We start from the raw sequence: 26,537 nt of genomic DNA on the forward strand, positions 1-26,537 counted from the left end.
AGTGTGCTCATGTAAAGGGCAACCCATCACCTTGGGGCTGCTCTGCCTGTGCAAAGCTGCCACAAATAGTGGGGAGCAGACAGTGCAATCTGCACACCAGCTCCAGGACCTGTTTCCCGAGCAGTCACTGGTCCAGACTCCCCATGACTTGGCCCACAATGGGGCAAAGCCAGACCCTGCTCTTTTGGGTGAGAAGAGCACTTAGAAGAGCAAGGAATGAAAAGTCTCCCTAGAGTCAACAGCTGAGAGAAATTCTCCAGCACACCAAGATCTCATTAAAACTGCCCACAGTGTCTAGCCCACAAAGTACATCTAGTGCAAGGAGAGCAATCCTGCTGCTGTTTTGCAATGCATTACAAAATACCTTGGCTAGCATAAAGAATTTGAGGCAATTTGCTTCTGAAGAGCCAGGTCGTGAAGAGCCTTCATTTTTCCAGCAAACTGAATTTAAGTTGACAAATAGTAACTGAGAGAAAAAAAAAAGCTTGACAAAGTAAAGGGGAGATGGAGAAACCGACAACATTTAACTTGATCTTCAATGGTGTAAATCTGTCAATACCCACGAATGACCACAAGGCCACATGCCAGTTTTCAGTCTGAGATACCGTAACTAAGACATTTGGCTGGTACCTCACATTGGAAAGAAAGTTTTTACATTTAGAAATGTAAAACATTGTAACATTTAAGGAATTTTGGCTGCAGCCCACTAGCCAGCCTTCCCCAGCTTCAGCTAAGGGATTATTTCGAGTGTTGCTTTGCTTTTCATGCATCTGTTGCCTAAATCAATGTGGAGGCATGAGGGAGGGACTAAAAATTGGCCCTAGAAATAGCAGTATATTTTAGTGTCATAACTGAGAGTCTTGGCAATCCCTTTTAACTTGAAATGCCAATGCCATACCAAATGATCTGGTCATCATAACCTCAACTTCTGGCCATCAGTGAAAGAACAGAGATAGAGTCTCCAACATCAGGTTTCAAGGCCACTGTGAAAAATTAAGGAAAACACATTTCATGGCTTGTTGGAATTTCGCTTTACCTATTTTTATGTGTTTCTTTTCAGCTGTTCCAGCTCTAGCTGTTTATCTGATCTCTTTCTGTTTGAATTGTTTTTACTTTTTCCAGATTTTCTACAATGCAGTTTACTCCTCCAATTTACTTTCCTGCTTTAAACTCCTGCTTCTTTTTTTGTAGCTCACATAAACTCACTTATATTATACAAGCCTTCTGCGTGCTTGGACTGTTAGGACATATTTCTCCTTTAACAAATTTTACGTGGCTATCCGATGCCAATTTAATGCTGTAAAGCATAAAAGACCTCAAATGGTCTTTAGTATCACTGATAATTTCCACATCTACCCATTGTATCTCATATTCAAATTTTACAGTTTGGAGTGAAGTGGATTAAATAAAACAGACTCAACTCTGCTTCTCTCTTTCTCAACAATTAGAAATTAGAAACTGAACTTCACAGATGAAGGGACATTTTTCCAGACCAGGTGTTTTCATGAGCACTGCCTTCTTCCATCAGGATGGCAAAGTCTCATACACAAACAATACCCATTGGATCCCCACATTTTCCCAATACAATCAAGGAGTTTTCCGAGTGGTCGGGTATAAAGTCATCCACACACGAACATCAGTCCACATAGAGATTCCAGGTTCCCCCTTCAATCCACTGCTCAAATTGTGCCAGTTCCCTCCTCCTAAAGCTTCTCTGTGAATACACATGGAAGATCAGAAGTCTGGTCTCACTAAACTGCTTTTATCATTATGTTTCTGGTATTCGCATTATGGACAAATGACCTAAAAAATTTCAGTTAAACACATAAAGGAGTTTTTTAAAGTTACACAATTACTTTCGAAAACCACAAACCTGCAAAGGGAAATAGGATTTACTGGATCAGATAAGATTACTAGTCTATCTGGTCAGACACATTCAGTGTAGCATTTTAGAAAATAAAAATAAAATGGGAAGAAGCGATGATCACTAAAGCTATTTTTGCAATTCATTACTGAATTAATTATGAAGGTATTTTAAGAAGAATCCAATCAAAAATCCCATTCAAAAGAAAACAATCTGATCTTTTTATTTCCTTATTTTTTTCTATTACAATCAATAGGTAAATTCTATTGTTTGCATCAGTGTGAATACAATTTCTGGTGCTACCTGGGAGTGATCAAATCCCCTTTGGAGAAAGACCCTGCAGAGTTTCAAGTGTTTGCCACCCACATCAAAATATTGCCATGATAAGGAAAAGGTATGTTCTGTGCATGAATGCAAATGCAGAAAAACCCAAAATATTACCTTTATTGGTTGAATAAAAACAAGCTGCTTTGCACTACTTTCACCATGGACATAAAAAATTTCAAACTCCAGGAACACTGAGAAGCTAACAGTTTTATTCAGCAGTCATCATGCTGCAAATTTACAAGCCTAGCTCGGATGGTTATTACTGGGATGTACCTGCTTAAATCCCTTCCACAGATGGGAGAATGAACGCTGCTCGTGCCAAGTTTCAGTCTGGATTGAATTTTTACAGCTGGGTCATAAATTTGTGGATTAAAAGGGTCCTAATGGAAACACAGATACAGCCTTAACTACAGCAACATGAACAGCAGCACTGTAACACTGCGTGGGGGACAGTCCGCACTACAAGCACAATCTACCAGGACATTACCCAAAGTCGCATTATTTCTCCCCAGCAGCGGAAGGAGGCCGGGACACACAGGAACCCCACGCCATGTATGAAGTTTCAATTCAGATGTTTTTCCAGAAAGAAGTGAAATTTTTATGGGCTCACCATGCCTTTAAATTTACTGCCCCAGAATGCGAAAAGTCCAGCTCTCATCCCCCTACTGCTACCGCCCCCTCCCCATCTGCGCCTGACTCTCCTGCACCCCGTCCCCTCCTGGTCACCTCTTGCTGTATTGCACACAGATGAGTGTGTTATTAAGTGTCACTAAAGACAGCAGTTCCTTGTGAAGGAGATGATAGATTTCACACGTAAAAATAACTCACGGGTTTTTGTCCCTGTAATGTTTGTTCTCCACGCAGGTGCCACTGACAGATGTCTTGGTGCAGGGGCTGAGCTGGCTGGAGACCCAGGTGAGCCTCAACGGGCAGAATGGGCACATTTTGGTGTTGGAGCCTGCACAAGTCTTGCTCGCAACCCAGCAGCAGGGTGATCTGCCTCCAGCCATGGCTTTGCACTCAAAAGCACTTTCCAATCAATGATATAAAAGTGCGTGATTTCAAAGCCAGTCCTGATGGGCTGATAACACACACTTCTGTGTTTCTGTCTTTGCAAACAGTCTTGTGTTTTGTTCCTCTTTTCCCCTCTTTCTTCTTTAAAATTGTGCCATATTTTTCACGTTCCTTAGCCAGGCTATGGGGGACAACTCACAGGACACAAACCTGTGCTCCTGCCCACTGCTGCACCGCTCCACCCCTGGCTGCTGCACCAGCCTGCAGCTCCCAGGGCTTTCTGCTGCTCTGCTCCTGTCACCTCACCTCCTTATCTGCCCTGCTCATTTGAGTAGTGCTGCCTTTTGCAAAGCACCCAGCTGCTCGCAGAGGTGGTGGCTGCAGCCAGATAATGTTTGCAAGGCTGAGGATCCCTGAATTGGTGCAAAAGCCAGGCCAGCTGACATGCTGCAAGGCAGCATTGAAGCCTGATGTCTGGTGTAAGAGATCTGCACAGAAATTTGGCTACTGGGGAAAAACCTGCTCAGGCAGTGGAAGAGGAGAAGCAATCACATCCATTTCCCTAAATCAGTTTTCCCAAGCTGTAGTTTCACACACTCTTTAAATACTCCTTAAATTAACTGCTAATTTTCTTACTAATTTCCCTATTATATTCATTACTAGCCATGCAGTCTACTGCTAAAACGAGAAAACAGTCGGATTTACGATCATGTGCTTTTCCATGCACATAATTTCCTGAAACATTCACATTTGGGCTGGCCCCAGGTTTTAAGACCAAGCATAATTCTGAAGACATTTTGAACAATGGGAAAATGGGGATAAATATTTCTTTCTCTTTGAGCACACACCTTCACTAAATGATGGAGGCCCAAGGCTTGCCAGGGAACAGCCCTGACTAGGGCCTGGAGCATTGGCTAACTCTAAAAAGGAGTATTAAAATATATAGTTGTTAGCAATTGGTGACAGCACCATACATTTTTCCTGCTGTGTCTGAGCGAGGTCTTGGGCAAGCGCAGGGGTCTGCTGCTTTTTTGGCCGCTGCTGCGAATATTTGCGTTAGGGAAATTTTAATGGTCTCAGAGATACAGAGGCGGGTTGCTGTACCGGCACGGGCAGCAGCAACCTACGGCCATGGAAACATGGCTCATCCCCTGAATTTTTTTGGTCTGTCTGATTTTTTGGTCAGATGTTGTCATCTTTTCCATTTCAAATCATTCATGCAAGAACATCTCATTCTCTGCGATGATAAAGCTGTCAGGAGTCATGAGACGTGCTGCCCTGAAGCAAACTGACTTGAAGAAAATCCTCTGCAGCCAAACAACTGTCTTGAGCCAGTTTTTACTGGAGTATGTGGAAAATTTGCCGTGACACCAACAGAAGCAAAACCAGCAGAAGTGCACATGCACCTCCTCTGCCCTGTGGGGTCTCCGCAGCAATTACACCCAAATTGTATTCACGTAATACACTGCAATTAGAAGCTCAGCTGACCCACACACAGCCCAGTCTCCAGAATCTTTAATATTTTGAGTCCAAAAAAAACAACAAAAAAGGCCCAAAATATTCATACCCATTTGCATCTGAAAACAAACAGATAAAACAAGGATGCACAGTGTTTGCACCCAGCACTTGCAAGAAAACATGTGCTCCCTTTTCCCCAAAAAACTGACTATTAAAAGCAGGGAGTGGAGAGAAATGGCTCAGAAGAGCCAGCACTGCCAGGAGTGCAGGTTCTCCTGCTAGCGGGTCTGCCTTCGGCGCCACCGATGGTCCCAGTGCCTCCAGCTCTCTCCTCCTCTGTTCCCCCACCTCAGACACTTTCTGGTTGAAACTGCTACCTTTCCACAAAAAAAGATTCCGTTTTGATGAAGCACCATTTTTCAGGGTCATGAGGAAATAATCCCAACCCATTCCACTTGCAGCTCAAACACTGAGAAACTGAGAAACTAAAGGGAATTAGAAAGAAAAAAGAGCTTATTTGATTTTTGCTGTTCAAACTTAAAGAAATGCAGAAAGTGAACAGATAGCTTAACTTGCAAGGAGTGGGCAGGATCTTTAAAATTCTCAAGTTTGGGCTATCACATCTGGTATATTAAACCTGACACTGTCCCTGTAGTAAAGCCGTTTCCTTTTAATCTTTCTTTAGAAAAAAACCCAACAGAACAGTAAATTAAATGCAATCCTCAACTCTCAGTTCCATGCTATTTCAGTGTTGACGAATCGGGTCATGTAATAATAAAATTCCTGCAGAAATACGATCTTAGCTGTGTAACCTTCAAATTGCAGTTATGCTGCTGTGTGCATTTAATACTGTACTTGACATTCCCCTTTTCCATTTCACTTCTGGATGACATTAGGATCTGCAACAAGGACCTCCTTCAGCTCTCCCAGGTTACCATTTATTTTAAAGTATCCCCAAGGCCTCCAGTACAGTTTAGATCAAACTTGCAGAAGTCACTGGTGCTAGCAGTTTTTGTAGGTCCCTTGAGCTGTTTCTGAAAACAGGTTTCATTGTGTTCATATTATGCTTTTAAATTTTATAGCTCATTTTTAAATTACATGTTAATTTCTAAAAATGTTAAATTGCAACGAAAAGTTGGCAAGGACCACACAAAATCACAGCACTGTTCTGCAGCTTGCGTGTGTCTCTATACAGTACTTATGTGCATGGCTATACCCTCCTACATAAGTGCTGTGCAGGAATGTGGGCCTGATCCTGCAGCGTGCTGAGGGTCTCACCAGAGGTGCTCTGTGTGCTGCAGTAAACGTAACAGGATCATGCTTTATAAATCACAAACTCTGCAGCCTTCAAATGAAAGAAAGAAAGGAAGGCGAGAGGAAAGAAAAAGGCAGCAGTAATGAAAACGTCAGAAACCCAATACGCTCCTGAATATAAACATCTAAAAATAGAGATCAAACATCTTCAAAAATCAGTTTGAGTCATTCAAGAGTTTTTTTAAAAGCCACCCTCCTTTCTTGGCTTGCAAGTCTTTAGTTTCCTCACTATTTTTATTTGTTCTGGCTTTTCTACTGTGCTAAGTAACACAGAAAGTGAAATCAATGTAAATCTGCCTACATTAAAAAAAGTTAGAAAACTCCCTCTGTTGCCATTTCATCTCTTTCTCATTTTAATTTTTCCTTTAATTTTTCCTTTTTCCACCAGACAGTGATATCCCAGAAAGCTGGGATTTTTCATTTCCTTGCAGTGTAACGATGCAGAACATTCTGTTTCTGCAGGTAACTGCCGACAGGGCACTCGCCGAGCAGTGCAGCGTGATTACAAAGTCAGCGGTTTAGTGATCCCTAAACCAAAGACTGACATTGCCGCTTTAGATTTACATCCAGCCTCACTATAAACATTATTTCATCTTTTCCTTACAGATTTCTGGAGCACTTGCTGCAGTCATACTGTTGTTTCTGCGTGCGTTTGTACAACAAATACAGATAGGCAAGTCTGGTTTTAGTTATCCCTGTCACAGGGCGAACCTGCTGTGAATGACAGCATGCCAAGGAGTTAATGAAAACTTGTTCTCCAACGTGGATTTTTAACTAAACAAAAACACTGAACCAAGCCTTTCAGTGGTCAGTTTAAGAAACATATTTGACAAATTATATATGTTTATATATTATACATGCACTAGGATTAATCCAAACTGAAATTTTCTGCCTTAAGTGAGCGCATTCACGTTATATACATAAGCATATTAGCTTACGACAGAAACGCTTACATATGTGACATACCCGAGCACTGCTGCACTTTTTCCCGGCTGCTTCGTTCTCCCAAGGCGGGTCCCCAGATCCCCGGCCACCCGAGCGGAGCAGGACAGAGCGGCTGGGGATTCGGCAGCACAGGCACCGCATCTGCGAGGGACCCGGCTTGGGGTTTGCTGCTCCCGCCCCAGCACTACGGCCACTGCCCAGGAGCTCGCAATAACCCCGCAGAGGTAAAAAGTGACTGGTCACTGGTTCTATAGCCTGCCCTTGATCTTTACATGGGATTTCCCAGTTGCATGAAGCGAGAGCAGCATATGGTCCCGTGTTTATAAGCATGTTAATGATCGAAATGGGAAACTGTACAACCCGTTTTCCTTATAAATTTTAAACTGCAATTTCTTGGTTTTGTCGTTGGACGCTGCACTCGTACCCTGTTAATTTGGTGCAGATTGTTGAGACGCACATGACCGCGCTGAGCCTGGGCACTGGGAGAGCAAAGTCGCTCAGACACACTGATGTACTTGCAATCAGGGAGCAGCCCAAAACACGAACCAGATGTAGTGAGTAAGATTTCTACTCATGATCTGCTATGAAAAGTTGCTTGTCCATGCAAACACAATAAAGAATTTGCCTCAACACCAATGACTGCTTGGTCTTAGAAGTACGGCAACCTTGCCAAACATTTCTCAAAAGTGAAGTGTCAATCAGTTTTTTTTACTCTGTGCTTTTTGACATACTGCTCAAAATGTCTTCATTAACTAAAATACCTAGTAGGGACTTCATAACTCTGTTTCAACTGCTTTGGATTAAAAATTAGCTGTTTCACTTAACAAAAAAACTATGGTGGGGAGCTCCCTATAAATAGTAATATCTCACTTAAAAATACACTTGATGCTTTCAAGAGGGTATGAGTGGTACAGTGAACCATATCCTTTTATTTTGCTTAGCAAAAGAGATTGCAGCTATTTTTGAGAACACAGATACAGGTCTACTACATGACGGCACTGAGAACTACCATTCCAGATGTTGAAATTAGAAAGAAAAGACATAAAAAATTAAAATGCCCTTATTTATCTCTTCCTATCAAACAATCATTTGGACAGTCTCATCTATTTGTAAATAGGTTTCATGAATGGATGATAACTTCAAAATATCTGCTTTGTTCATGAAGGGCTCAATTCCTGCATGTTACAATATCACTAGAAAATCATTAATGTGACTCTAACCTTGCAGCTGAAAAAAAAACTATTTGTACCTATTGTTTCCTGAATGTGCACACATACAGAGGAAGAATACACCAAATAATATACTGTGTGCACATGAGCTTTTTCTTTTTATCAGCAGGCAATTGCTTGTCTGCTTTTGAAGAGTAAAAAAGAATAAAACTATATCCTGAGACCAGCTGGTGCATTCTCATCAAAGGCCATAGCACTTTAAACTGTTAACAAAGATATTTAAGAACTGACTTCAATATGATCTCAAAAATAGTTCCAGGAATGTCAGTTATGAACTTTAAGGACAAATGTACTGGTTTTTAGTCATTCCAGCCCAGCCTGTCAACTCATTCAGTTACAGTGTGCCTGTCTCAGCCTTCTCATTAAAGACCATATTTTTTTCAGTGCAGCTTGAAACTTGGCAAGGAGAACTTAATCCAGTAGCACATTTATTACACTTTTTAAAAAGTCATTGTGTCCATTTTTAAGCTATGGTATAAAAGTACAGAAAAACAGAAGTTTACACATCTGAGCTGCTGCATCTGTTCTTGAGTTACTTTTCACTTAAAAATAAAACTTGGCAGACAATATGCCCATAATGCAGACCAAATGCACTTGGTATGTTGGAAAAAAAAGCGCTAAATAAATAGAGTTAATTTTGAAACTTATTAATTGTGCCTGCACTATTCTTGCTCCCAACGAGATCCTGTTTCTTTACGCAGTCCTGACTGTCCCCTCAGTCATCCCCTGACAACGTGCATGCACCAATGTCCTCCCACCTCCACCAGAGCCCCACCAGAGGGACAAAAAAATCACCTGAAATGTGCCAGGAAAGAGAGGGCAAAACTACAAACTTGAGAGGCTGCAGGGGCGAGAGGCACCTGAACCTGCCTGAAAGGGAAGCCAAGGGGAACCAAGTACAACATCTAAATCTATATCAACTTTAGTGCAAAGCCCTCTGGTACTTTTCAGCAATATCCAGCCATCCCAAACACGATGTTGCCCACAGGGTGGTCCCTGGCAGAATAACCCCCCCCCAAAACGGCCCTGGGACAATGTGAAGGGCTGCTGTGATGGGTGGAAAACCTGAGATGCTGGCAAAGACCTCCAGAGCTGGGGATGCGAAACTTCAGTTGTTTCTAAGACAAGGGGACAGCCTTTGCCTTACATCCCCAAAGACACACAGAACAAGCTTCACAAGAGAAGCTTTCCAGCACCCCCTGCCCCACAGGGACCTGAGCAAGTCCTGATCTTGCTCTGATTTACAGCAATTTACTGGCACAAACCAGGCAGTCCCACGTGCCCTCCTCTGACTGGTAACACAGTGAACGATATAAATCACGCTTTTATTTTTTTATTGAGAAGACAAAAATAATAAATTATTTGTAACCCTTAGAAAAACATTAAGCCAAGATATTTAATAGCCAAGTCTGTGGCCCCTTAGCTCAGTGCGCTGTGTCTGGACAGTGAGGCAGAAAATGATCTAAACTAACCCACATGTTTTTAAAGAGACACACCAAAGGGCCACTCTGTGGAGAAGGAACTCTGAGGACAGAAAATATGCTGTACAACAGGGCAAGTTGTTCATGTGCACTCCATTCTGGGACATGTGGCTCATGTAAGTGCCACAAACTGGCACCTCAAAATTTCAAAGCCCTTCTCTTACTCCCAGCTGGGGCCATGGGGTACTTTAGTCCTCCCCTAGTCCTCCCTTGTCATAATAGAATGCTCTTGATTCTTTTCCTTCTTTAGGCTTGTCTTAGTGCTGACAAAACCAGCTCGTAAGTCTAATTGCAAAAATCATCCCCATAGCTCCATTCAAAAAGAAAACCAGCTTCATTAGTGGTTAATGACAGCATTAACTCCAATACTGCAGGTACAACTTCTCCAGTGAATGAAAGGATGGACAGGAGTTATTCACTCCCATGTGAGAGGATGGACAGGAGTGATCTACTCTCATACAAGAGGGCAGGCAGGAGTTATCAACTCTCATAAAAGGCACAGTCAGGTGACACTCATCCCAGGTGACACCATCCACCAGATCTGGCTGTATTAGAAATGATGCAGAAGGAATCCCTTACCTGTCCGGTAGACAAAATTGCCCTCTGTCTCTGATGACGATGGAGACACCAATTCTTCCTCAAATTCATTGGAACTAAATGAACCAGAGTGATTCCTTTGCCTTGTTTTTTCCATCATAGCTGCGTTAGTAGCCATGACATGTCTCAATGAGTCATTTAGGTAACGATTCAATAAGCTGCTTTTGTATTTGGGGGGTGACACGTAATCCTCATTGGCACTTGTTTCTGGTCTTACTCCTGTTTTTATTACTGAACTTTCAGTTTTAATCACAGTATGATGAACTGGTTTGTTATATCCCCCTTCATTCATATGGTTTCTTGGAGGATTTTCTCCATCTGAAAACAAAAGAACAAAGATACAGTAATAAATTGAATACTTAATAGTTAAGAAAAGGACTTCTCTACATGTTTTAAATTGCTATAAATATAATGAAAACTAGACAATAACTTTATACTTCAGAATTAGACAATGATTTAATTGTCTTGCAACCAATCTTTTAAAGGGAAGTGTATCCCAAATAAATGTGAGTACAAACAGAAATTGGAACAAAGAGAATTGAAACTGAGAGCAAAGAGAATCATAATCTTCAAAAAAATCACATACAGATTTCTGACAATGTTCTGTAGTATCTGTTCCTGTCAATGTATCTCCATGTCACAATGGACTAAACCAAAGTACCCGCAGACAGAATTAATACAAATATTCTATTAAAAAATATAGGGTGCTATTTAAAAAATTCCTGCATCTGTTAATTTGGATAAGAAAGAGAATTTCAGTGCACATTTTAAGGAAAACATTGTCTTGTAAAATACATCACAGAATCACAGAATGTCAGGGATTAGAAGGGACCTCAAAAGATCATCTAGTCCAATCCCCCTGTCAGAGCAGAAACACTTAGATGAGGCTACACAGGAATGTGTCCAGGCAGGTTTTGAATGTCTCCACGGAAGGAGACTCCACAACCCCCCTGGGCAGCCTGTTCCAGTGCTCTGTTACCCTTACTGAGAAGAAGTTTCTTCTCAAATTTAAATGGAACCTCTTGTGTTCCAGTGTGAACCCATTACTCCTTGTCCTATTGTTGGCTGTCGCCCAGAAGAGCCTGGCTCCATCCTCGTGGCACTCACCCTTTATATATTTGTAAACATTATTAAGGTCACTCCTCAGTCTCCTCTTCTCCAAACCAAAGAGATCCAGCTCCTTCAGCCTTTCTTCATAAGGGAGATGCTCCACTCTCTTAATCATCTTTGTTGCCCTACGCTGGACCCTCTTCAGCAGTTTCCTGTCCTTCTTGAACTGAGGGGCCCAGAACTGGACACAATATTCCAGATGTGGTCTCACCAGGGCAGAGTAGAGGGGAAGGAGAACCTCTCTTGATCTACTAACCACCCCCCTTGTAAGATACCCCAGGATGCCATTGGCCTTCCTGGCCACAAGGGCACAGTGCTGGCTCATTGTCATCCTGCTGTCCACCAGGACCCCCAGGTCCCTTTCCCCTACACTGCTCTCTAGTTGTTCCTCAACCTATAGTGGAACCTGGGGTTGTTCCTACCCAGATGTAAGACTCTACACTTTCCCTTGTTATATTTCATCAAATTTTTCCCTGCTCAACTCTCCAGCCTGTCCAGGTCTCTGGATGACAGCACAGCCTTCTGGCGTGTCAGCCACTCCTCCCAGCTTAGTGTCATCAGCAAACTTGCTGATAGTGCACTCTATTCCCTCATCCAAGTCATTGATGACATAAAATAAGTAACGGTAATTTTCAGTTCACCTTAAATAAGCCCTGCTCAAGTTAATCAGATTGTCTTGTTAATGATGTAATATTGCTATAATCCTTCCATCACAGAAAGTAACAGTGAAGAGATTTCTCGTTTCTTTAGACCAACAAATGTCATCAGTTTTTTCCTTTAATGTAGATTAAAGGAACAAGCTTGTAGAAATGAATGAACTAACAATTATCTTTCTAATAACAATGCTATACGAAACAGGCAAATAACATGCAGCCAGACTGTCACCACGATTAACCTACACAATCCCACTTTGCAAGGCTGCATATGGCACCTAATTCACAAAAAGCAAAGGCAGATCCACTGAGAGTGTTTTGTGAGAAATCAGAGCTAACTCAGGGTATCTGATACTTTCAAAATATATCTTAATCAGTTGAAAACTGATAAAAAGAGCATCAACAAACCTTCAGAGCATGAGTCATCGCTGCTCACACTGAGTCGTTCAGCATTTCCTTGAACATATTTGTTGTACAGTTTTATTCGTAAAGCCCAGCTAAGATCTGGTTGCCTGACAGTATTCTTCAGGCGACGCCTTGCATTGGCAAACCAGTTTGATACCTGCACAAAAATGAATGGATTAGTTTCCCTTGAAAATGATGCAGATAAACAAATCTAATGCACGGAGTTTTCATGAGCTTTATGTATGTGTAAGAAAAGGGCAAACGAGGGAAACATTAACAGGAGTCCATGAAACTTTCACTGAGCAGAGCAGGAACCTCAGACAAAAGGCAGGTTCAGGCTTCCCACACTTCACAAGTGCTAGCAAACCCTCATTATTAACAAGGTTTTAATTAAGGTGTCCCAAAAGACTCATTTTATATTAATCTCATTTTTTTTTTTTTTTTAATTTGAAGATAATGCCCTGAACTTTCAATATTAACCTTCAATATATTAACAACATCCTAAATTAAAATTAATAGCTAATGTTTGGTAATTTGCCTTTGACATTTATGTAGGCTATAATAAGGTTGTTGAACAGGAAACCCATTCTGAATTTGGTTACATAAAAGCCCAAATTGTCCCTTGTGCTTTATCAGTACTCAAACTCTGACAGGTAGTGGGTATCAAGAAAGTCTTACACAGAATACAACATACTTTCAGTCACTGCAGAAATCAGCCATTTGCTCTACAAAGCAGCAGCTTTAATGAACTCTTTCTGTTGTGGAAACCCTAAAAAACAATGAGGATGCAGATTCCTCACAAGATGACTACTGAAAAACAGACTGGCTTGTCTTTCTTCTCAGCTGCAGAGCATTTTCTGGAGTTTGCCTTTGTGAAACAGATACATGTTAGCACCCTTCTAGCACACGGGGTCACCCCAAGGTCACGCTCAACCACAAGGATTTCACAGGGCCTTAGGCACCAAACAAGCAAAAGTGCACATTATAGTCTTCTGTGACAGCAGTGCTAATCAAACCACCAAATGGGATGCGTGTACTTGCAGTGACTTTGCACAAAAGCATACCTGAGAAAATGCTGGCCTTGATTCTGTTGCAACTTGAAAATATATAAAATAGGAAATACTCATACTGACAGAGTGACCTTACCATAACCTTACTAGAGCATGAGCGGAGGCAAGGTACCTACACTCTTAACAATATTTGTTTAACGATAAATCGGGTCTTAAAAATGCTATTTATTACTTGCAGGAATAAGTGTGTTTTGATGTGACCTCTGCAAGAAGGAGGCAGAGTAGCATGACTTGCAAAGGAGAATGAAAAGGATGCCGGGAGTCTATAGCCCCCCTCACATCTTTGTGCTGTGAAAGTGCACACAGAGGAACCTGGAGACTACTTGCAGTCATAGTCTGACCTAGGAATGATCATACAATTTAATTTATATTAACCTGCAAAGCAAGTTAACACATGGTTTATCAATACTTGCTACCCCACCTACTAGAGAGGCAAACTGTAGACCTCAGTGTTGGATTTTGGCTCTGGTTTTGTCACCTGTCTATTGTAGCTAAGGTTGTCTAAATCACACAGAAATATTTGGCTAATTATTCTGAATTGATAATCTCTTCAAGGGTGATTATGAGAAAAATAAACACTATCTACTTAAAGGAAAACCAAAACTTCCATTCTGAGTCCCATCCAGAATTTAGCAGTGATGCCTTAAGCCCATCAGTTTGATTTTACTTAAAATCACATTTACATGGAACAGGGTTCCACCAAAAACACAGCGAGCCCTAGATCAGTGCTTATATGCCAAACACATAACTTTATGAACCATGTAGTTTCCTATGACTGGTTAGAAGACCAAAACTATAGCTGGCAAAGAGCAAGTAATTTTCATTCTCTTCCGAAGCTACTTGTTTATATTGATCATGTTGACACAGCAATCATTATAGTAAACCAGAAAAGGTGGGCTGGAATCTATCCCCTTTCTAATGCAAACAAACTCACTGCAGACTGCTCAGCTGAAGCAGCAGTCACCTGGCTGCTGCATGATTTAGTGTAACTCTGAAATCAAGTATGTAATGATAGAGATGGATCCGTGCAGGGTCCCACTGAATATTATAGCAGTTACTGCAGCATCTTACAAAACCAACAGCTTTCCAAGCTCTCACAAGAAAGATTTCATTATGCTCCATTTCATTACATATTGAAATATTTCATCAGTGAAGTGCCATGTACAGAAAAGAAAGATAGGGTAGTATTAATGTGACTCACACATAAGAGCAATTAAATTTAGCAGGAGTGATTTTTGCATGGTACTCTTGGTTTATTTTGGGCTCATTCTTCCCATGCCAGTGCTCTGCTTTCTGCATATCAATATGAAAAGATGAGTCATATTTTAAGTCTTCTGCTATGAGAGGAGGAAACAGTAGTATTTAATCATTAAGAAAGAACCTGAAGTCAGCATTTAAGAGAGGAGCTTTCGGCTAAAGCACGAAGCAGCAAACTCAGTCCAGAAACTCTTGTCACAAATGCAATTACAACAAGATCCATTAAAGCCAGAGGAAACTTAGGCAAATCCACTTAAGAGATTTCTAGGCTAGATCTATAGTGTGGTATGTCAGGCTGCTTTCCTGCTCTTGCACACTGGTGTATGTTGCTGGAAAGTCCTGATCTCTAAGACATGAAGAGGTTGAACACATCTCCCACTCTCCAGCCCTGGACAGCCTCCAGGTGTGTGGGCTGGAAGAGGCTTCATGGCCACAGGCTGGACCAGGCTGCACGCTCAGCCGAACTCCAGCCACCGCCAGGGTTCTGGCAAGAACCTCCTGGCTCCTTTAAAGCCAATGACTATTTTGTCACTAATTTCAACCAGCCCCAAATGTTGCCTTGTGTATCCATGTGGTCTTTAAAAAGTCATGTGCCTACTCACTACAAATGCCTGTTTGCGCCACACTTAAGCTGTTACAAAAAGAAACAACCAAAGCTGCCAAAAGCCATCCATCCTTCATCATGATCCCAAGTTACGCTACTGGGACCTCCAAAAATAATAAAAAAACCAAAACAATTATATACATACAAGCCAGTGGGAAAATCCTTGTTTGAGAAACCTCCCAGAGAACTAGGTATCTTGAAAAAATGCATGATGAAACTCACTATTCTTATAAAGTAACCATCATGCAGTTCTTCAAGAAGTAAAAGACAAAACCCAAGGAGAATGATAATAGATTTCCAGCTTTCCAGCATTCATATTTTACAGCAGCTCAGTCATTCCCAAAGAGCATCAGGTACTTAGATTGGCATAATGAAATATTGACCCTCTTGCGTGGCTTCTGAAAGAACTCTTCAATTTTATTGTAATTTGTTCTGCTTCACTGCTTAAGAGCAGCCAAAGTTTCAGAAAAGGAACAGAAATCAAGCGATTCTCCTCCTCCAGTAATCCAGATATGCCTTTATGAATCTGAATACTATTAAATCCATAGCAGCACATGACCAATATATTAATCTTAGTATTGCAAAAAACTTCTCTGCAACAATATGGCCATTCATATTTCTTTCTGGAAGGAATATACAGCCACTTTTTTTATTTCACAAGAACATCTAAACCAAAATTTAAAATAAAATAAATCAAGCACTGCGGCAATAATACAAATGAAAATGTAGCATATTAATAGGATAAATTATTGGATTCTAAGTTGGAATCTAATTGGAGTAAAACATAAAATGCCTTTTCAAACTATATTGCTTTTTTGGTTTCCTGCTTTGGCAGTTGGGGAAGTAGAAAACTTTGGACTGTTGCACTGAAAGCTGCAATAACATTCGCCTTGAGGACTCCCGAAGACCTTGTTGGCCTGCTCAGGAATAAGGCAACCCAGAATTTGCCCCAGGTTTTGTTACTGCTTCTTAAGAAAAAAGATGATTTATGATTCCTGTGAAATCCTACCTTCTCAAAAGAGTTTGACTTCCCTTCTGCAGCACTGTCAGACACACAGCCTGAACAGCCCCCTGCTGTCCCACTGCACCCCAGCACAGGCAGCTAAGCCAAAGTAATAGTGAGGTAAATAAAAATCAGCCAACTAGGTGACAGCAAAACTAATAAAAATAAAATTGTGGAAGATCTGACATACAGATACTCTCCTAATAATAACAGTAGAAAACAGGGCTGGATGCTCACCTCTGTGTCTCACAGAAGGATCAGTTTTATACACGCCATAGTCCTGCAAAAGCTCCTTTGGATAGATGGCACATACTGGAATAAGTTTCATTAGGCGAAAGTAAAGCACAAGGAGAAGATTTACAGCTATATTATCAATATTACTGCGACAACATCATCTTCCAGGCAGCTGCTGAAGACCTTTTCCAAGACAAGCAGTCAGGTGAAAAACAAACCCCAACCATTCATTCCCTAAACAGCATTTGGCGGAAACTCAAAGGGATTTTCAACAGTATCTTTTGTCCTCCCTCGGGCTTCCAACGACAAGGTGTCAGCACTCGAGGGATGCTGGGAAGAGGTAATAGCTGTCAGCAGACAACAGCCTCCACAGAAGTGGAAAGCTGTTGGGGCAAGTGTGTGTTCCCACCAAGAGTGAACTCTGCAGGACAGCACCGAGAAATGGAAGAGGAGTAGGAAATCTGAGAGGACAGAAAACATGAGGGCATGTAAGCCAGAAAAAACATCACACACCGATTCCTGGTTCCCCAACGATGTCTGGTGTTACTAGATTAGAAAAGCAATCACAAGAGACCCTGGTTGATGCTTTTGCAAAGTGCTCATCCTGGGACAGAAGCAAAGCTTTCCAACAGATACCAAAGCCCAGCCCCAAACCCGCTCATGGTTACACCACTCAGCCCGAAGAGTGCAGCCTCCAGGGAAGCTACTGCAGGTGTACCCAGCGTGACTGAGATCACAGCCTGGCGCTTTCTCTCTCATGCTGAGGGAACAAGAATTTTGATCTGGATTACAGTCTTGTTCTTTCTGGGCATCTGAAAAATAGATCTGCGGTGTGCGTTGTTTAGTTCTTCCAGGCTGAAGAATTACTGCTGGTGCCAGACATATGTATTTACCTCTTGTACAGATGCTATTGTATTCCTGGATTAAAAGAGCATTGCACCCAAATGATGAAAGAAACATCTGGGGTTTCTTTTTGATGGTGTGCTTCTGTAAATGAAGATAGATGTGCTGGTTTGCATAGCTCTTTCAAATATTACAGTTCACAGAAATAATGCTGGTCAAATTCAGATTCAGCATAAATCCGCTGGAGTCATAGGGAAAGAAAAATGTACCCCACAATGCTTCTTTTTAATTTTATTCTACACCTTACATAGACTGTAAAAATCTGTGGAGTAGACGCCATGGCTCACTTGATGCTTTTACAGAGGTTAGCACAGCATATCAGGACTTATCAAAGCTGCCACGAGAGAGATACTACCAAAACCCACTTTTTTTTTTCCCCCTTGTCTGTCCATTTCATGGCATTTATAAAAGAATGGGAGAAGAACTCCTCAAGAAGTCATTAATGTGACAGACTTCACAACGTGTCTTCTGGATATATGCTTTAAATCTCATGTAAAAATACAGAAATATTCTAAAAGCCATAGTCCAATAAACTGCTCCTGTTGAATTGTGGCATTGAATGGATAGTGTTTATGTAATCATATTTTTAAAAGTCTGAGCAAACATTTCATGTATATTTTTTAAAAGCAAGAGAAGTTGTTTTAACTATATCTTCCAGTTATAACTGGCATTTTCTGAGACATTAATGTTATTTTTGTCAAAGCTACAGTGTTTTTTCTAGTGCAATAGCTTCACAGTGAGGTACTAAAGTGTAAAAGTTTCCCATTTTGCTGTTACCAGGATTGAAGTTCATAGCACTGGCTTTTTTGAAGGAGTACTCAAAAAAATAATGCTGAATTACCACCTTTTTCTAATACTTCATGTCAGTTTAATATTTTCATGTCCTTTGCAAAGTGACACATAATGTGTTAGACAGAGCGCTGAGGACCCGATCCTGCAAACATCTGTGTTTCATTTTATGCACCTAGCAGTAGCTTGCAGTAAGGAAATTAAATTATTCACAATGCATAAATCTTTGCAGCATCCAGACCTGAGACAGCATCACTCAGCAACCAACAGCATCTAACCATGTATTTCAATTGAGTGCCAGATGGTAAAGAGAACAAAGAAATAAAATTTATAAACATTTGTAGCCAACTTTATACCTCTTACTGCAACACAAGTGCCAGTCACTTGATGAGATTTTTACCTGAAAGCAAAACAATTACTCCCCATGTCTAATTACACTATCATGAAAATTCCTCCAAGGCTGTGAAGCACAGTCACTGCACGCTGAGCCGCTGCACAGTGTGTATGGTAACACTAACATCTGTGCAACAGGTGATGATTATTATCGGAGCAATGTAACTGTTTCTATTCTAGCATATTTTCAAAAGGGAAGAGTAGCTCCCTACAACTTCCTCAACAATTCCTATTCTGTGCTGAAATCTGCAATTACTGTTTGTTTGGTTGTTTTTTTTAACCTGGAGATTTTTAAAGACTAAGCAAAAATATTTCCGCTGTATTTATGAAAGAGATGAAAGGATGGGGGCCTCTTTTCCTATGAGGGAAAGCACACACCTTTTGCCAATAGCGTTTATCACTTCCCCAGACTGGATAACCCCAGATGTGGGAATTCCTTTTTGGGGGATACAGTCCTGCTGGAGATGGAGCCCTGGGAAGGGCAGAGGGAAAGCCTGGCACAGGACCTCTGGTCTTGCTGGCTGCACTGATGCCTCCCCTGAAGCCTAGTGCTGCCCCTTGCTCAGCTCACAGCAGGGTTTTTGGCTGATGCTGTCACTGTCTCTCCCGTACACGAAACGCCCCAGAGCAGCTGCCGCCGGCGGGGGTAGGGGAGGATCCCTTACCTGCACCAGGGTCATCTGGGAACCGAGGGCCAGCAGGATCTTCTCGGTCTTGGTGGGGTAGGGGTTGTCGCGGTGCTTGTAGAGCCACTGCTTGAGCGGACGCGCCATGTCTTGCAGCGCCTGCCGCTTGTGCCGCACCTTCCCGCCGCTCTGCCGCGCCCTGCCGCGGAGAAGGGACGCTGAGGGCCGCGGCCGGGATCGTGAGCATCTGCCGGGCCCCCGCTCCCTGGCCCCGGCCCCGGCGTCGAGCTTCCCTGCGCGGCCGCGGGTGCAGGAGGTGCGCAGGGATGTGCGCCCTGCCCGAGGGGGGACCCTTCTCGGGGGAAGCCCGCTGGGGGGGGCGCTGCCCTGACTCCGGGGTGCGCCCCGCCAGGGTCTGTCCCTGCCTGGGGGCGTGCGCCCTGCCTGGGGCAGCCGAGCCCCGTCCCCGCTGAGCGCTGGGGGACTTTCCACGGCCGCAATGCTCGCCCCGGGCCGGCTGCTCGGGAGAAGGCGATGTCCGCAGCTCCCCCAAACTCTACGGTGGAGGGTCTGGGGGAGCAGATCGAGAGGGGAGGGCTCGGGGCCGGCTTCGCCTGTCCCGGGAGCTGGCCTTCATGATGCTGCGGACCCGGGCGGCTCCACTGCGGGGATTTCAGCGGGGTCAGGGCTCCGCAGGTGCGGGGTTTGAGTGTCCCGATGCTTTCGGTGCCCGACATCTGCCAGGCGTATGGTCGGTCTGTTTACAGAGGGGCTTTCCAGAGGGGTCAGGGCCCACCTCGCACGGCCCCGGACACCCCCGAGCGGCGCAGCCGGGAGAACAGAGATGCGGTGTGGACTGCCCCCGGGGCCAACTGGGACTGCTCCCTGCCCGAATTTATTTAACCAGTCATATTCAGAGATACCCGCGGCATCGAGCATCCCGGGTGATTTCCTTGCGCGGAGCCGGCGGCGAGGAATGCTGCCAGGGGAGCAGGCGTGCCGGTCCCCAGTGCCACAGACAGCGACGCGAAGCAGCCTCCAAAGCCCCACGCCCGGCAGGGAAAAAAGGTGAAACCGGGGGGAATCAAACGCAGCCCTCATTAAAAAACAAAACAAAACAAAACAAAAAACCAAACAAGTGCTTTTGTAAAAAATGGTGTAAAATAAAAAGTGAGCGAATAAAACCGGAGGAATCGGAAGGAAAACCCACAGGCGGGCTGGGGCTGGCGGTGCGACCGGCGGGCAACGCTGCGCGGAGGCTCCGGGCGGCGGCGGCAGGGGGCGCCAAGGGGCCACGCCGCGCCCTACCGGGCCCTGCCGAACCGGGCTGTACCGAGCCGCACCCCGCCGCGCCGAGCTGTGCCGGGCCGAGCCTTGCCGAGTCGTGCCGTTGCGGGCGGCCGCGGGCGCTGCCCCGTCCAGGGCTCCCTCGGCAACCCAGCTCCGCCGCGATCGGCTGCTAGTAACATTTCGATGAAACATAACCTGCGTCCTACCAACCAGCACCGCCGTTAAAAGTACGAGCTGATGCAATCGTTAAGGTGGAAATTCGGCAGTAGAAACAGCTCCTCGGGTTTTCTCAGTTTCAGTGCCTCCTGACAGTGCTCCTTAGTCTTTACTTCGCAAAGCTGACCCAAAATGTCTGGTCTGCGCTCGTCAATTCAACCGTTCGAGCTACGGCTGACAAGCCGCCGGAGCTAACACGTCCTCTCATCACCTCCTATTTCACCTGTTCCAGCACAAAAAAAATCACTCGCAGACGGCTTAGACACAGTCGCCTTTTCAGCAAAACCGATCCCTAACATCACTCTGCCCAGCCCTTGAATGGCATCGCGCCAGTCGGTTTTACATCCTATCCCAAGGAACGCACCGACATCGCAGCTCCTTCCCGTCCGTTCGCTCAGCGCCCTGCAAACGAGCGGGGACGGCGGAACAAGTGCTGGGGGCCGCGCAGTATCCGCCCGCCTCAGTCCCGGCCCCGAACCGGCTGCCCCGGTACCGCCGGCGAGCGCTGGCCTCGCGGCCGCCCCCTATCCCAGGTTTCACACTTTCCGCGTTGCGTCTCTATTTGAGGGGCTTGAATTACGTGAAAAGCTCGACCAAACCGACAAGCCCAGGCTTCCCCGGTTTGTTTTTGTTTGGAGGCAAAGAGCGGGGGATCAAGCACCGCAGGACAGTAGCACTCTATCTGGCACATTCCAGCCCAATCGGACACCTCTGCATCACCTATTACCGGACTTTCCCACCGGTGCTGTGGAATGAAGTCCCAGAGAGTATGGACCCGGGGCCGTGGGGGACGGCACATCTAGAAACCCATCTCGCAACCCCAAACCGGCTACGCGGCGGCCGAGAATGCCGGCAGCGGCACGCCGGGCCACCCCGCGGAGACGGTGCGCGGCGCGGAGACTAGTGCACGGCATACCCCGTCCGCCGGTTGCGCAGGCTGAGGCTCTCCTTGATGGACGGGCTGTCGGGCAGCAACACCTCGGCGTGGTGCGGCCCCTCTACCACCCCCACGTAGGGCCGGCCGCTCCGGTCCCGCTCCTTGGCGTCCTCCTCGAAAAGCACCTGGCCGCTGAGCTTGCTGAAGACGATGGTGTTCATGGTGGGGAGCTGGGAGCCACCGTCGGGCTGGCCGCCGGCTCCAAGGTGCGGGGGCTCGTTCTGCGCTGCGGGGAGGCGGCAGCGGTCACCGGGCAGCCGCGCCGAACCGCCGAGACCCGCCCGGCGAGACCGGCGGGGGGGCAGCGCGGAGGCACCGGGCGCCGCCTGCCCACCCACGGGGGGGGGCAGCCCGCCCCTCCCACGGCCCGGCCCGCTCCCACGGCCCCTTCACCCAGGCCCGGTCCGCTCCCGCGGCCCGTCCCGCTCCCACTCGCACCTCGCCGCCAGCCTCCGCCACGCTCCTCGCTCCGTGTCCCAATAGTTCGGAGCGCGGGTTTTCTGTTGGGTTTGGTGTTTCTCTCTCGCTTGCTCTCTCCCTCTCTCTCCTCTTTTTTCCCCTTGCCCTTCCCCTCCCCTGGAATGATTTTCCCCTTCCCCCTCCCCAAACGGGGAGGGAAACAAATTGTTTTTAACGACCACCAAATGCGCAGAGCCGGCGCCCGGAGGCTCAGCCGCCAGGCAGCCACTCACACTTTCGGGACCGCCACTCCCCATCCCCTTGGGGGGGTGGGTACCGCCGGCGAGGGGAGTCTGGCAGCCCCGGCAAGGGCAGGGGCCCCGCCCGGGCAGCGCGGCGTCGGGGGGCGGTGCGTGGAGAGGCGGTCGGAGCCCGGAAAGGGGCAGCCGAGGGGACGGCAATACACGGCTGGTCAGTCCCCAGTGTGCACTTGGAGGGGGGGTTCCCGGGGAAAGGCGGCTGAGGACATCGGCTGGGGTCACGCTGCCCGCAGCAGGGACCTCCGTCGCGGGGGGGCACAGCCGACGCGGCGGTGGCTGTGCTTGCAGCCGCAGCCGTGCACCGCTCATTAACGCCGGCGTTTAATGAGGCCGGACCAGGAAACATCTCACATCACCCCATCACCCTTCTCCGTCTATTCTTACCCCCCCACCCCACAACCCTTACAAGGCTTGTAAATTAGACTGCAGTCCGATCCAGCAGACAGCCCTCTCCCTTTAGCATCCTCGGCGCGGCCGGCGTGTTCCCGCAGAGAGGCGATGCTCAGTGCCCGGCGAGGTCTGCGGGTGCCCCCGGCCAGCTCCTACGGATGTGCCCCGGTCTCCCCGGCTCCCCCGGCCCGGTGCTCCACACCCCCCGCTGCCCAGCGCCGCAGCCAGCCCGGCCCCGGCTCCGCCGGGCTTAACATTTCAGTTACTGTGCGGAGAAACGAAGAAGATGGCCACAGTCAATATTTACAAGGATGTAATTCAGACGTTATTTGACCGCCGCGGGTGAACGGGGAGCTGCCGTCTGCGCCCGCGGGCCCGGCGGGACGTGCGCGGCGCGGACGCCCCGTGCGCGCGCCCCCGCGTCCTCTACGGCACTTCGGTTCTCCGTGGGCTCCTTGTCCCTGTCCTTGTCCCGTCAAGCGTGACCTCCAAAGGACCTGAGTCTGCAGGGCCGCTACCGGCTTTACCCCTTTCCGTCTCCGCAGCCTGGCTTCGCCACCTCCCGGAGGGGACACCGCGGAGGGAGTACGCGGTTCTTCCGGCCACCGGCGCTGGAGCGGCGGGAACAGGCGAGCTTGGGACCGCCGCGGCGGGGCCGGCACCTGCTGCGGGCGCAGCCGCTCCGGTCGGCGGCGGGACACAGCGGCGGCTCCTGTCCCGGGGCACCCCCGGCCGCCGCGTCCTCCCCCGGGCCCTGCCGCACCGTTCCCGCCCCGCCGTGGGGCGCTTCGGCCACCCGCTCCCGTCCCTGCACCCCTCCATCACGGCCGCTCTCTGCGACCTCAGACAGCCACAAGCGTTAGGGGTGGGGTTCTCTGGAAGGGGAGCACCCTGGAGTCGGGGATTAGCACCTGGATGCAATTTCTCTGGTTGCCGAAGGGAACCGGAAGGGATGTTGGGCAAGGGCAATGCTCTGTAGATGCCCCATCCATCGTTCAGTAAGAAAAATTGCTACTCCCGGGGAGGGAAAAAAAACCCACTACCAACTTGCTGCTAGTCCCCAGCCATGAAAAACAGGGAACTGAAAATGGCCTAAATGACCACTGGAGCACTTGTGCACCCTGTGCTGTCACAGGCCTTTGGGCAAAGCCCTGTTCAAGCCTCCCCCAGAGTATGTGCCCTGGTGAGGGCATTCAGAAACAGCTGGGGGAGAAGGCGTACATACAAGGACGCTGTGGGACAAATGCCTTCTAGTCTGTGCTAATGTGGTTATTAGGGGCTTGCTGCAAAACATGCAGCTCCAATTATTACCATGCCCAGCTGAACTGTTTATGACCTGGAAAGTATTGTCATAATTATATTAGAGCAAAAAGAGCTGAGAAAGCGACAGGCTTGATCAAAAATAAGCCCCTGAGGGCTCCTGCTCACTCCAGCAAAACAGGAAGGTGATGCCAGCCTTTGCAGCTTCATAAAGTATTTGCCCCGTAGTCTTCCCCTTCTACTCCCAGCCCCTCTGGCACTGGGTGATCCCCTCTGGCAGGGCAGGCACAGGCTATGCCCCCCAGCTCCTGCAAGGAGCACGGATGGGGCACAGCAAGTTTCCGTGGGCCCTACAGGGTAAGGCAGCCTCTGGAGTGGGGTCAGTCCACACACGGGCAGAGTACAAAGCAGGTGCCCTTGGAACAGCTTCCCCTCCTGCTTGCCTGTCATGGTGGGATGCTCCTTCCCTGCATGCAGGTGCAGGAGGAACTGGAGAGGCAACAATAATCCTCCCCTATGTCTTCTGATGATGGTTCCACTTGAGTATGGGCTTGAGGGTTCATTGTCTGTATTTGCAGGGTATCTGTCTGATATCAAGGACATCTGTGGTCCTCAGGAGCGGTGGGGGTGTGCAGAGCCAGGCAGGGCACAGGGAGCCAGGGCAGCAGGTTGCTGAGGGCCTGGCAGATCCTACGTCCGCACCCAGAATAAATCACAGCAATGAGAGCTGAGGGCAGAAATCAGCATTTGGAAAGCGGCTCTGGAAAAAAACAAAAGTGTGTGCGGGGCAGGCGCTGCCAAGCGCGGTGAGGCAGCGGCAGAAGCAGTTGGCACCACGGCGCCTTACAAGCCTCTAAAGCAGCGAGATCTCCCAAATCATCACATGTAAATCTCACACACACCCGCCCCCTCCATATTTCATTACTTAGATCACAGTTGAAAGCTTAAATGAAAACAGGGTTTCTATTTCCAGAGCTTGTTTAACATCGTGAATGTGATACAAACTGTGGGCTTCATGTTTTTAATTAAGGTTACTTACCCGGCCATGCACGGAAAAGTAAGTCAATAGCTGCTGGCTGCACACCGTGGCCCGCAGCCGGCTCCCCTGACGGTGCAGCACCGGCTGATGGGAGCACCAGGGCTCCCATGCATCCTGCAGCAGGGTGGGGGTCCAGGGTGCATGGGGAGTTGGGGCATCTGGTGCTGGAGCTGCAAGAAGCTCCTTGCTGATCTTTGCAACACTCCTCTCCCATCCCTTGCCTGTGTGCCCAGCCCCAGACAGCCGTCAGGCTGGGCTGGCATGCCAGAAAGTGGCAGGACGGCACCTTTCCAAGGGATATCGTGCAGAAAGAGCCTACAAGTGGTGCTCTGGGACCTAATCTGCTTTGCTGGAGGAGCCAGAAAAAAATCAACTGTGCTGTCAGGTTGAGAGGAGAATTTGCTCCCGAGGCTGCGAGTGATGGAGCTCCCCAGTGCCAGTCCTGCTCCAGCCAGAGAAGGGGCTGCAGCCACAGCCTGGCTGCCTGTGGTTAACAGCCACCCCATAGAGCCCAGCTGCTCTGCCCGCTCCTCCTTCCCTGCCCAGGAGCAGGGGGCGATCCAAAACCAGTTTGGTAGAGTCCCATCTACACTCCTAAATACAGCCCTCATTTCTGGTTTGCGCTCCCAGCAAAATGTTGCTTTTGTCCCTTGCTTCATGTTCTGGTTATTTTTTAAAGGCTTTTAGCAAACATTTTGTTGGCATTGCATTCTCACAGCTTCCCCCTCCAACTGTGGATTCCTTGACAGTAAACATATATGTCTGAAATTCAAAGAATTTCCTCGCATCCCTGGTACACTCTGCACTATGGCATGCTGGATGGCTAAATAACGACACCCATGGGTTTTGAAGGGCCTGAGAAGTCAGGTATGTGAGAAATTGTTTAGGATTATGCAAAAAGAGGTGTTATCTCCACTGCAAAATCGCCACACTCACAGGGAGAGCAGCTGTAGAGACCTGTCGCCATCCACGGCAGCAGCCGAGTCAGCGCTGGGTGAAGTCCCAAGGCATATGTAGACAAGGATGAACCTGCTTAACCAAGTTGTCTGAAATGGTGCTTCATGGGGTTTGCTCTGCTTCTGCAGGCAGCCAGAGCTGGCAAAGCTGTAGCCTTAGCAGGAACCTCTGCTCAGTCTGGCAGCCCCCAAAAGCACTGGAGTGAAATAAAGTAGGGGCGAAGTTAAATCTCGTAAAATGCGGTTCTGTAAATATCCTAAGGAAGGAAGAAGAACTGTTCCCTTTGAACATTTTGCAGGATCAATGCCTAAAATATCCTCTGGCTTAGAGCAACAGGGCTCAGTGCCCTGCTGGGAGGGTGCATCCAACCTTGGGAGCAGTGGGGTCATCATATTGGGCATAGAACATCTAAGGGCGAGATAATTATGTTGGTCTATTAGAAAGCAAAGATAA

The 26,537-nt window shown here is 46.9% G+C and overlaps 1 protein-coding gene across 1 annotated transcript in view; it reads right to left on the reverse strand.

The window, feature by feature from the left end:
- MKX (mohawk homeobox) overlaps window positions 1-21,880 on the reverse strand; it is a gene marked incomplete at both ends in the record, with an annotated part of 46,564 nt that extends 24,684 nt beyond the window's left edge. The window contains 4 exons of the mRNA XM_080339526.1: window positions 10,212-10,547; window positions 12,401-12,554; window positions 19,316-19,475; window positions 21,699-21,880. Of these exons, the coding sequence (XP_080195652.1) occupies window positions 10,212-10,547; window positions 12,401-12,554; window positions 19,316-19,475; window positions 21,699-21,880 (832 nt within the window). The remainder of the gene's footprint in view (window positions 1-10,211; window positions 10,548-12,400; window positions 12,555-19,315; window positions 19,476-21,698) is intronic.
- Between the last annotated feature and the right edge of the window lie 4,657 nt (window positions 21,881-26,537).

This window comes from Nesoenas mayeri (genome assembly GCF_963082525.1).
Source record: "Nesoenas mayeri genome assembly, chromosome: 2".
NCBI classification, from domain to species: Eukaryota; Metazoa; Chordata; class Aves; order Columbiformes; family Columbidae; genus Nesoenas; species Nesoenas mayeri.